Source organism: Theropithecus gelada, chromosome 1 (assembly GCF_003255815.1).
Source record: "Theropithecus gelada isolate Dixy chromosome 1, Tgel_1.0, whole genome shotgun sequence".
In the NCBI taxonomy this organism is placed as follows: Eukaryota; Metazoa; Chordata; class Mammalia; order Primates; family Cercopithecidae; genus Theropithecus; species Theropithecus gelada.
In genome coordinates, this window is record NC_037668.1 from 47,667,497 (window position 1) to 47,679,128 (window position 11,632).

At 49.6% G+C, this 11,632-nt stretch overlaps 1 protein-coding gene across 2 annotated transcripts; it reads right to left on the minus strand.

Moving 5' to 3' along the window:
* Positions 1–700: 700 nt before the first annotated feature.
* On the minus strand, positions 701–7,942 carry PLA2G2D (phospholipase A2 group IID). 2 transcript variants are annotated; one of them, XM_025402175.1, is made up of 4 exons: positions 7,841–7,942; positions 4,375–4,519; positions 3,549–3,655; positions 701–2,307 (listed from the first exon to the last, which is right to left on the minus strand). In XM_025402175.1, exons 1-4 carry the CDS (start codon positions 7,926–7,928, stop codon positions 2,162–2,164), a joined length of 486 nt encoding a protein of 161 aa, XP_025257960.1. In that variant the 5' UTR covers positions 7,929–7,942; the 3' UTR covers positions 701–2,161. The 2 variants fall into 2 exon arrangements, with proteins under 2 accessions (XP_025257960.1, XP_025257968.1); XM_025402183.1 differs by lacking the exon at positions 3,549–3,655.
* Positions 7,943–11,632: the final 3,690 nt, after the last annotated feature.

Genomic DNA, 11,632 nt, shown 5'->3' on the forward strand with positions numbered 1-11,632 from the left:
TTTTTTTTTAAACCTAGACTTCTTATTTTATTTTATTTTTTGAAACACAGTGTCACTCTGTTGCCCAGGCTGGAATGCAGTGTTGCGATCTTGGCTCACTGCAACCTCTGCCTCCCGGGTTCAAGTGATTCTCCTGCCTCAGTCTCCCGAGTAGCTGGGATTGCAGGAGCCTGCCACGAAGCCTGGCTAATTTTTGTATTTTTAGTAGAGACAAGGTTTTGCCATGTTGGGAAGGCTGGTCTTGAACTCCTGACCTCAGGTGATCCCCCTGCCTCAGCCTCCCTAAGTGCTGGGATTACACGCATGAGCCATCATGCCCGGCCTAGACTTTATACGGCAGTTTTAGGTTCACAGCAAAATTGAGAAGGTACGGAGATTTCCCTACCCTGTTCCCCCACACAGGCACAGCTGCCCCCACGGGTATCCCCACACAGAGTGGTGCGTAGAACTGGAATTGGAACCCGGTGCCCACAGTCCTTCATTCCTATGACACCACCTCACATGAGTCACCACATCTCAGAACTGCTCAGTCAGCTGAGGCACAGGTGGTGCCACCGGCCCAGAGTGTGGGTGAAGGCAGGTGCCTCAGCCCCCTGGCTGGAAACAGCTAACCACACACAAATGGCAGATTGGGAATTCTCACAGGGAAAAGTTGTCCCTCTTCAGTCTCTTTCCTTAGAAGCAGAGCCTTAGACAAGGATTCTTGTGCAAACGCTTTACTGAGGGAGTACTTTCTGGAGAAACCTGTGAGGGAACCAGGAAAACTGAATAGGCCATGGGGTCCGACCAAGCAGAGAGGTGGTTCCAGGAAAGGCCTGACCTCAGCCCGATCCCAGGAGGAATTCGAGAGTGTCGTTCCGCCCAGACAATCCTGCACAGAGGCAGGGGAGCTGGCAGTTGTACCCTCCATAGTGTCAGACTCTCCTGGCCATGAGTGACAGGTGGCCTCTTGGTGGGAGAGGTGGGGCGGTGGGCAGGCAGCTCCCTGTAGACCAGGGCAATATTTAAGAGAAGGAGGCAGATTGGAGCAGTTGGCTGCCAACACCTGGCCTCACTCAGGGAGAGGGGCCTTGGGCCTGGAGGGGATCTGGGTGGGGTACCCACACCATCTGCTGCAACTTCTGTGTATCCATTATGGGCTTGCTCCATTCACAGGCATGAATTGAGCACCCAGTATGTGGGGAAACAGGGGAAACAGAGATGGTACAGACATGGCCTCCATCCTTCAGGGCTCCAGTTTCGTTGCGGGAGATCAGAGAAGTTCCATTTGCCACTGTAGGCCAAGCTTGGTAAGCGGCAGAGCCGTGAAGCATTGTGGGAGCTTGGAGGAGAGAGCGAGCCTTTGCAGTCAGGGAGGAGGAGTCAGCCCGGGGAGACTTCCAGAAAGTAGCCCTTTGACCCCGAGGAGGTGGGGATCAGTCGTGATGAAAGTGATAGCCATTCAGTAGCCCCTTGTCATTCACCCTGAGCCGATGCCTGGAGTCAGGAGAAAGTACTCAAGGCTCTGGTGCCCGGAGCCATATGAACTGGCAGCTTTGTCTAGCGCTTCACCCAAGAGGGATTTATGGAGCTCCTTGGTTCTGAGTGTTGCTTTGGGCACCAGGGATGCAACTGAGTTTAAGACAGGCATGGCCTCCACCTGCAGGGACTTCAGAGCTTGCCTGGGGAGAGGGTCACACGGCCGGACAGTGCGGGGTCCCCAACGCCTATGAGAGGCTTTATCTTAGGACAGTGGAGGGCCTTGAGATTTTAAGAGAGAGTCACATGGACAGAAAAATCAATATTGCCCTTTAAAGTGGCTGCTCCGGTTGTAGCTCCGAGACTATACTGGAGGGGGTGAGAAAGGACCGGGGAGACAGCAGGTGGGGGACAGCGGCAGACCTCTCCCCCGATCCCGATGCTTTGGTCCAAACACCATCTCTGAGGGCTCCCTTGCTTGGGCTTCTCCCAAGATTCCCATCCACCCCAGAGGACACAGCTGCTGCCTCAACTGGGAGGATTCGGAAAGCTTCAGAAGGTTAGAAGGCACTGGTAGGGGGTTCCGGGGGAGGCTGGGACTACCTCCCCACGGAGTGTTTGAAAAGCCAGGCTGGTTCAGGTTAGATACTGATGCGGGGATGCCGGAGCTCCATGCTGAGGAACAGGGTAGAGGGTATGGGCTTTAGCACCCAGGGGTCTGTCCCTGGCAGCGGGGCCGCCAGTAGAAACGCAGTCGCTTCTTGTAGGTGTCCAGGTTACGCTTCAGGCAGAAGGCCACCTCCTTGTCACAGGCACACAGCTGCTGCTCACACCAGCTTCCCTTGTCAGCTGTGGGCGGAGGAGTGGGAGCTCTGTGTCTGTCCTTTCCCAAGACAGAGCCAGGTATGGGTCTAGCAGCCTCTGAAGGCAGTGCAGTTCCTACTCAGTCGTGGAGGTACCAGTGCCAGCAGCCTAGCTGCATGACCTTGGCTACATACCATGACCTCCCTGTGTGCCATTGCACCTTCAATTATTTATCCACCCATTCATTAAATAATTATTGAGCACCTACCGCGTCTTGGCAGGAGAGGACTTAATGATAGGGACATGGGAGGGGGCAGGTGTTAGAGCATCACAGGGAGGAATAAACAACTATGCAAAGTGAAAGTGAGGAACCACGCAGGGCTAGGAGATCAGAAAACAGGGTGGAAGAGCCTTTTGAGCTGAGATCAGAAGGGTCTGCTCTTCCTGGAGGAAGCTGCGGTTGGGGAGTGGGGGTGGTAACAGTCTATGCAAAGACTCCATGCAGGAGGGATCACAGTTTCATTATCTGTGCAGTGGGGATAATAGTAAGAGCTGCCTAGGGGGCTGCTATGAGAGTTAAAGTAAGAAGACAAGGCACTTAGCCTATAGTAAATGCTCAATAAATGTTGGATATTATTGTTACTATTATTATGAAGCCCTCAATGAACAGTGGCTGCTGTGATGAAACCTTTCGATTCCTAGCCCTGAGGACCTGCTACATTTCTATGCTTGTGATGCTGGAAAGGATGCAGGGGCCAGGTGCCCTGGGTTCCAGCCCAGGCTCTGTCAATTGGAGGCAGACACTTCCCCACTGTAGTTTTGGTTTCCTGGTCTGTACAATGGAGATAATCAGGGTTTTGCTGATCTTCGACAGGCTGCCCGAGTGATTCCATGTGGTGATGAAGAAAGGAATAGCCAATCGGTAGCCCTGTGTAATTTATTGTGGCAAGCATCCTGTGAGGCCCATTCTGTCTGTCTCATTTTAGTTCTTGCAATAACTTAATGGGGGTAGATTACAGATGATGATACTGAGGTTCAGGGAGGTTAAGCAATGTGGTCACCAAGCTGGTTGGTAGTGGGCCTGAATTCCAAGTGCTAAAGGGGTCAAACCTCCCATGGGCCCTCTCCATACCACCGTACCCATTCTTGCCTCTTCACAGCCCAACTGCAGCCAGTGGGCCCACGTAAAAAAACAGAGAGGTCAAGTAGCTGTACTGTGAAGGCAGTGGGGGCCAGAACTCGCTTCCTGGGGTCTCCAGCTCCAGCCCTGAGGTCTGGGTACTCACAGCAGTGGATGTCCCCCTGGGAAAAGCTGTATCTGTAATGGTCCGTGTGGACGCAGCATCCGTGGGTCTTCAGGTGGTCGTAGCAGCAGTCATGGGTCTGGCAGCACCTGCAGCAGACGGGGTACACAGCTGCATGGGTCCCCGGCCTACTGGGGTCTCTGGCTGCTCCCCCACCGGAGAAGAACCCGTGTCCCCACCTGGGAAGAGTCAAGGCCTGCAGGGCTGCAGTCTTCCTTAAGATCATGATGACTAACATTTTTTGAGCAATTCCTACGTGCCAGACACTTGCTTTATCTATGCATTCTCTCTTAATCCTTAAAACCACCATGGGATGGAGGTACTCATATTACCCCCTCTTCAGAGATGAAGAAACTGAGACTCGGGGAGGTCAAGACACTTGCCCAAGGTCACACAGCCTGTAAGTGGCAGATCGGGGCAGTGTCCCCAGGCCTGGATGGCTCTCACCGCTCCTCTAGCTGACTCCCAGGGTGGTTATGAAGATCAGATGAGATAACGGCAAAAAAGGCGGTTGGTGGCGGGGCTTTAAAACCATTGTCCATTGCAGTGGGGAGTGAACGTGGGCATTGCCACTAGAGTAGGGGATGGGAGTGCAAGGGGGTGTCTGGCCTTCAGGGACCCTGGGGAACCTTCCGGAAGGCAAGCTGCAGGAGGGCTTGGACCATATTGGCACTCAGCAGTTTCTAGCACATAGTAGATGCTCAACAAAATGGATTCAACTCAACTAAATGAATAGGTGGGTGGAGAGAAAAGAAGAGTCCTGGAGTTGGGGGCAGGATAGGATTGCCATCCCTGGGAAAGGAGTTACCAGTCCGTGGCATCTTTGGGCTGGCCTCTGCCACCTGGTCCGCAGTAACAGCCGTAGGGCCAGTAGAAGAAAAGGGGCATTTTCCCAGTCACTTGCTTGACCATCTTGTTCAGGTTCAGGATCCCGCCCTGGATTGGAATCACACCTGCCAAGCAGCCCAGCAACCAGGAGAGGAGAGGAGATGAATTTCAGGGCCACGCCAGTGGGCACAGGACAGCACTCTGCTCTGCCCAGACCAAATGAGTGACCTCAAATAATGATGATAATAAAATGACATCTACTACCGCTATTAAAAATACAGTGACAGGCCAGGCACAGTGGCTCACACCTGTAATCCCAGCACTTTGGGAGACAAAGTCTCGCTCTGTTGCCCAGGCTGGAATGCAGTGGCACGATCTCGGCTTTGAGAGGCCAAGGTGGGCAGATTGCTTGAACCCAGGAGTTTGAGACTAGCTTGGAAAACATGGTGACACCCTGTCTCTACAAAAAATATAAAAATTAACTGGGGGTGGTGGTGGACACCTGTCATCTCAGCTACATGGGAGGCTGAGGTGGGAGGGTCACCTTAGCTCAGGGAGGTGGAGGCTGCAGTGAGCCGAGACTGTACTACTGCACTCCAGCCTGGGCAACAGAGTGAAACTTTGTCTCAAGGGAAAAAAATGACAATTACTGAGTGCTTACTATGGGTCTTCTTGTGTACTGATTTCTCGACTCCATCTGGCTAGATAATTACTGTTAAATAAACTTTTTATTTTGGAATAATTCTAGATGTACAGAAAAGTTGCAAAGATAGAAAGTTCCTGTATACCCCTCAGTCAATTTCCTCAAACGTTATCATCTTACTTGTGATTCACTTGTTAAAACCAACATTGGTACAATGAATATTATTTTTAATCCCCATTTTACAGATGAGCGGATTGAGGCTCAGTAACTTGCTCAAAGTCTTAGCGGCTGGTAAATGGAGCCAGAATTCATCACTTAAAACAGTCTGGTTTCATTCTCTGTCTCTGGGCGTTGATTTCCCACTCCACAACAGGAAGAATAATCCCAACTCACCCTTCTTATCTCTAGTTCCTACAAAAATCTGAGTCTGTAATAAAGAGAGTGTGTGGGTCTCCTGGGAGGCAGCATGATTTAGAAATCAATACTTTTCATGGCTAATTTTATTTCACTCTAATAAATGCTGGTTAGAATTGATAGTCAGGGTAATTTATTTTACTGGAAGAGAGGAATGCATTATGCCGAGTTAGGAGAAATAAAATATATTAAGTCCATGAATTCAAGTGGGAGGTTGGGAGAAACAGATGACAGAAAGGAAGGGAACTGTGCCTGTGTGCAACTCCAAGAGATGATCCGAGAATGCAGGCAGCACACGTCCAGACGGAGCCCAGAGTCTCAGGGAGACTGGGCTGGGCAGCCAATCTTCGAGTGAGCCTAGTTATGGAACCTGCACCCAACCTCAGGCAAATGAAGTCAATAGTACACTGTGGGTGAGCCCCACATTGGGGGCCGCTGGGGTGGGAAGGGTGGTTGGGAGGGACTCATGCAGTGGACAAAGAGTGAGACTACACGCGGTGGCCTTGGGCTGCAACTGAAAGTGACTGGGCCATTGTGTCCCCAGTGTGTCCCCTTGATGTGTGGGAGTCCATGTTGCCATGCCTGTTTGACATGGTGGCTCCAGCTGTTAAGACATGTACAAGAGAAGCTTTGCGAAGCTTTGGCTGCACTGGTGAAGGATCCCGGGCCCTCTGGAATGGTACACAATCCATCAGAGATTCCTGGATTCCATGATAAGGAACCCAACCGTAAACAGAGAGTCCACCTTGCAGATCAACCAAAGCCCCGCGTTCAGAATCTTGCCTTTCTTAGGGTATCTCCGTCCTCTTTTTTTTTTTTCCCCCCTAAATCTAGCCCTTTCCATCTGGGCTCAGAAATACATGAACTGAACTCACGCCTGAATGATGCAGCTCTTTCTTGCCATGTGAGAAATACATTCAGCTTTGAAATACATTCAGAATGCTTTCGGGTGGTCTTACTTGTCATAATTTTAAGGTGAGGAGGACCCAGCCCGAGAAGCAGGGCTGGAGCTGTGGCTGGGGAGGTGTTGGTGAACTGGCTTCGCTTGTCAGCAGTTCTTGCCCGGGTAGCTTTTCCCACCCTTGGCTGCCACTGACAGGGATGAAGCTCCTTCTCCCAAGGGATGGGCACAGTGGGCAGGAGGAGGTACTTCTGCCATCTTTCATGCATGGGCCATGTGTGAAGCTATTATTTACGCTTACTCAACACTTAGTATCTGTTTTCTCATTAGAGTCCTTCTAACAGTCCCACCAAGCAGGTTATGCCCATTTTACAGATGAGGATATTGAAAGGTGGGGCGATTTGGCTAGTCACACTGCCAAGAGATGGCCGGGCCAGCATTTGACTGCAGGTTCATCTGTATATTTGATCTCTACAGTGTCTTCCCTCTTTACATGTGAGAGATGAATTTTTGCAGCTCGATTGCGAATTTCCTAATGGTTTTTGCTGTAATCCTGGAGACATGTTCCTCTAGAGAATTTTGGAGTCCCAAGATAATATAAAACTATATTTTGAAATGCAAGTCCTTTCCAAAATCACAATTTTGAGTTGGATTAAGGACAAAAAAGGCCAATTTGCTAGCAACTGCGTTTTATATTTGGTCTGCTTAAGATCAAATGGATTGGCCGAGCGCGGTGGCTCAAGCCTGTAATCCCAGTACTTTGGGAGGCCGAGGCCGGCGGATCACAAGGTCAGGAGATGGAGACCATCCTGGCTAACACCGTGAAACCCCGTCTCTACTAAAACAAATACAAAAAACTAGCCGGGCGTGGTGGCGGGCGCCTGTAGTCCCAGCTACTTAGGAGGCTGAGGCAGGAGAATGGCGTGAACCCGGGGGGCGGAGCTTGCAGTGAGCTGAGATCCGGCCACTGCACTCCAGCCTGGGTGACAGAGCGAGACTCCGTCTCAAAAAAAAAAAAAAAAAAAAAAGATCAAATGGAAACTGCCCCACCCTTCACCGAAGGTCCAGGGAACCATCTTCCCAGGTTCAAGGAAGAGCATGAACATGAAACGGCTCTAAAAACATGGAGTGCTATGCATTTGCACAGGTTGTTCTTATTCAGTGGGAGAGGCAGGGGTGAAGTGACCCGTGTCCAAAGCGTCATCATCATGGGCCCAGCAGACCCCAGTTCTGGATTTCCAGTTTGAACCTTCACAGCAGTCCAGAGACGTGCAGTGCAGCTTGGCCACCCAGAGCTCTCTGGCTAAAGCTACCATGCTAGGAGACTGGCGGCCACTGAAGGCTCTTTGCAGAGAGGCAGAAGGATTGGGGAGTGGGGTCCAGGGTCCTGAGGATCAGAGCAGCAGCCCCCCAATCTAGGAAAGAGAGCACAGGGGTGCACTGTCCTCCCTCCTTCCCTTCCCAGCCTGAGTCCCATCCGCAACTCACCAGCCATCACCACCAGCCCACACAGCAGGGCAAGTTCCATGATCCCAGCACAGAGCAGTGGAGGCAGCTGCTGGAAGTCTCTTGCCATGCGGGCTGCCCCCTTATATCAGATGCACCCCACCCAGGCTTCCCCAGCCCTCCCTCCCAACCCTCCCTCCCAGCCCTCACTCTCATGGAGGAAACACATGCTTCTTTCACTTCCACTCTTCTGGCACTGGGGAGTTTTTGTGTAACATATTTTTTTCCCTATTTATTTTATTTATTTATTTATATTCATATATATGTATATTTTGAGATAGGGTCTCACTCTGTCACTCAGGCTGGAGTGCAGTAGAATGATCATAGCTCACTCACTGTAGCCTCGAGCTCCCGGGCTCAGGCAATCCTCCTGCCTCAGCTTTCCAAGTAGCTGAGACCACAGGTGTGTGCCAATATGCCTGGCAATTGTTTTCTTTTTCTTTTCTTTTTTGTTTTTTTTAGACAATACTATGTTGCCCAGGCTGCTCTCGAATTCCTGGCCTCAAGCAATCATCAACCTCCCAAAGTGCTGGGATTACAGGTGTGAGCACCATGCCTTGGCTTCCCTTCCATGCCCTTTTTGATAAAAGAAACATCCACTCAGTGTAGAAGATTTGGAAAACCTAAATAATAAACTTAAAATCACCTGTAAACCTATTAAGCACCATTGACACTTTGGTGTACGTCCTTCTGTGGTCCCGTTGCTACCTGTCTCTCTTTCTCTCTCTCTCTCTCTTCATACTTTTCCCTAACCAAATTAGGAAAATGTTATACATGCAGTGCTTCGTAGCCTATTTTTTCATTTGCTGATATAACTTGCACATATTTCTATGTTATTAAATATTCCTCTCTAGTAACATTGTGAAAGGCAGGTTCCTGGCCAGGCACGGTGGCTCATGCCTGTAATCCCAGCACTTTGGGAGCCTGATGCAGGTGGATCACGAGGTCAGGAGTTCAAGACCAGCCTGGCCAAGATGGTGAAACCCCATCTCTACTAAAAAATACAAAAATTAGCCAGGCTTGGTGGCAGGTGCCTGTAATCCCAGCTACTCAGGAGGCTGAGATAGAAACGTACTTGAACTCAGGAGGCAGAAGTTGCAGTGAGCCAAGATTGTGCTACTACACTCCAGCCTGGGCGACAGAGCAAGACTCCGTCTCAAAAAAAAAAAAAAAAAGGCAGGTTCCTATTTCATTATACTGTTATATATATATTATTATACTGCTATACCATTTATCTAATGAAGCTCCAATGATGGATATATGGTGGCTTCTGATTTTTTTTGATAATCTATACTGTACACTGAAAGAAGGCCAAATTTCAGTCAGTTCATGTCCAGAATTGCTTCCACAGAATCTACTCCTAATGTGGACTCACTGAGTCAAAGCACACACACAATTTGAAGGCAGGCAATTGATGTGTGTTGACAACTGACCCTGCAGAAGGTCTGCCCCAGTTTACACGTGAGAATCTTAATGAGGCAAATGGGGTGGAGCCAGCCCAAACTGGGTGGAGGAGCTGGTGGGAGGACATGCCCGGCCATGGCACAGAGATGGTCAACCACCAGGGTTCCACTGAGAATCTTGTTCCCACACAGCAGAAACTGTTTTGCTTTGATGCCTGTTAGATGGCTGTCTAAGGACAGAATGCCCAGGCTGACCTCTGCTGCCAGTATAAAAGCTCATCCGAAAGAATATACTAGCAACAGCCACTGCTAGGAGCTTCTCTCTCTCTCTCTCTCTCTCTCTCTCTCTTCTCTCTTCTCTTCCCTCCCTTTTAAATCTGATTATTGCCTTTGTTCCTTGATTCAGTCAACCAGCTGACCAGCTCATATGTGTATCAACAATCTACATGCAAAATAATTCAACAGCAAGCAACGTAGATGTCTCTGGCACGTTTTTTGATGCACCCCCTCCCACGTAGGCTCAATAGTCCTTCCCTTGTGCACTTACCAGTGTGGTACCTTACGCTATAGACAATCCTCTAGACAGGGACTCTTGGTAGACCATGTGGCTACCTGTCAGAACCCATGCCACCCTCCATCTGGTATGGACGGATGAGAGCAAAAGCAGCTACAAGCCCTTTGTTGATTCCAGAAGGCTTTTCCCTAAAGGGAGAGAAGGCACGACATTGATGCTACAAAGCATCCTCAAAAACCCCATCTTCAGAGTTGTCTCGGACACCTCCAGAAGCCCCAGGGCACATCCAACCTCTGATCCCAAGGTTTAGGATCAGACAGATCTGGTTCAAATCCTGGCCCCTTCTCCTACCAACTGTGGGACCCAGGGCAAATTACTTCACCTCCAGGAGCCTTGGTTTCTTCATCTGAAAAATGGGGTCAGCATCTCCCTTCCCTGATGGCTGTGAGATTTAGAGATAACGTCCATAAAGCACATAGCACCAAGTCTCACCGATCCAGGGAATGCCGTTACAGTAACCACAACACGCCTGGAGGTTAAGAGGACTGGGGAGATGGGATTCAAACCCAGACTGCCTAGGTTAACAGCCTGGCCTCCCTGACATCTGGCTGCTTAACTTGGAGCAAGGTGATGATTAACTCCGTGTCTTCCTCTTGCTCCTGTGTAAGACAGGGCTGATGACAGTACCTACTTCACAGGGTTACTGTGAGGATGAAAAGATGAACAGGGTTTGGTCCACAGCTGGAGACCAATAAATGTCAGCTGCAGCGACCCCCATCATTCTCTTCCTCCTCCTCATGATCATCCTCATCATCACTGCTTAAAATAAGTGGAGTAACTAACCTTTTCTTCTGTATTCTCCGATCTGCTGTTCATCCTATCCATTGGTTTTTTCCCATCTCTGCATTTAGTCCCTCTATAAATTTGATCTGGGTCTTTTAAGTATTTTCCGTGCTTCTACTTAACATGCTTAATTAATCTTTCTTTCTTTTTTTTTAATTTTTAAATTTTTTTGAGATAGAGTCTTGCTCTGTCACCCAGGCTGGAGTGCAGTGGTGCGATCTCGGCTCCTCCTGCCTCAGCAATCCTCCTGCCTCAGCCTCCTGAGTAGCTGGGACTATAGGCATGCACCACTATGCCTGGCTAATTTTTGTATTTTTAGTAGAGACGGGGATTTTATTATGTTGGCCAGGCTGATCTCGAACTCCTGACCTCAGGTATTAACCTACCTTGGCCTCCCAAAGTGCTGGGATTACAGGCGTGAGCCACTGTCCCTGGCTTCTTTTATATCCTTAAACATTGAGAATCTACAGTAGTTCCCCCTTATCAGTTTCCTGGCAGTTTCTCTTTCCATGGTTTCAGTGACCTATGGTATACAGGTCACTGAGGTTTGTGTGTGTGTGTGTGTGTGTGTGTGTGTGTGTGTGTGTGTGTGTGTGTTTGTTTGAGACGGAGTCTCTCTCTGTCACCAGGCTGGAGTGCAGTGGTGCAGTCTTGGCTCGCTGCAACCTCCGCGTCCCAGGTTCAAGTGATTCTTCTGCCTCAGTCCCCTGAGTAGCTGGGACTACAGGCACGCGCCACCACGCCCAGCTAATTTTTGTATTTTTAGTAGACAGGGTCTCACCATGTTGGTCAGGATGGTCTCGAACTCCTGACCTCATGATCTGCCCACCTTGATCTCCCAAAGTGCTGGGATTACAGGCATGAGCCACCGCGCCCAGCCATGACACTGAGATATTTTGAGAGAGAGAAAGAGAGACCACATTCACTTAACTTTTATTATAGCATATTGTCATAATTGTTCTATTTTATCATTAGTCGTTGTTACTAATCTCTTACCATGCCTAATTTATAAAT

Coding starts and splice junctions, on each gene's coding strand:
- PLA2G2D (XM_025402175.1), bottom strand. CDS start 7,928: ATGGCAAGAGACTTCCAGCAGCTGCCTCCACTGCTCTGTGCTGGGATC. Junction 4,520..7,840: donor TGGGCTGGTGGTGATGGCTG/GTGAGTTGCGGA, acceptor GCTGCTTGGCAG/GTGTGATTCCAATCCAGGGC. Junction 2,308..3,548: donor CCAGGGGGACATCCACTGCT/GTGAGTACCCAG, acceptor CTCCGCCCACAG/CTGACAAGGGAAGCTGGTGT.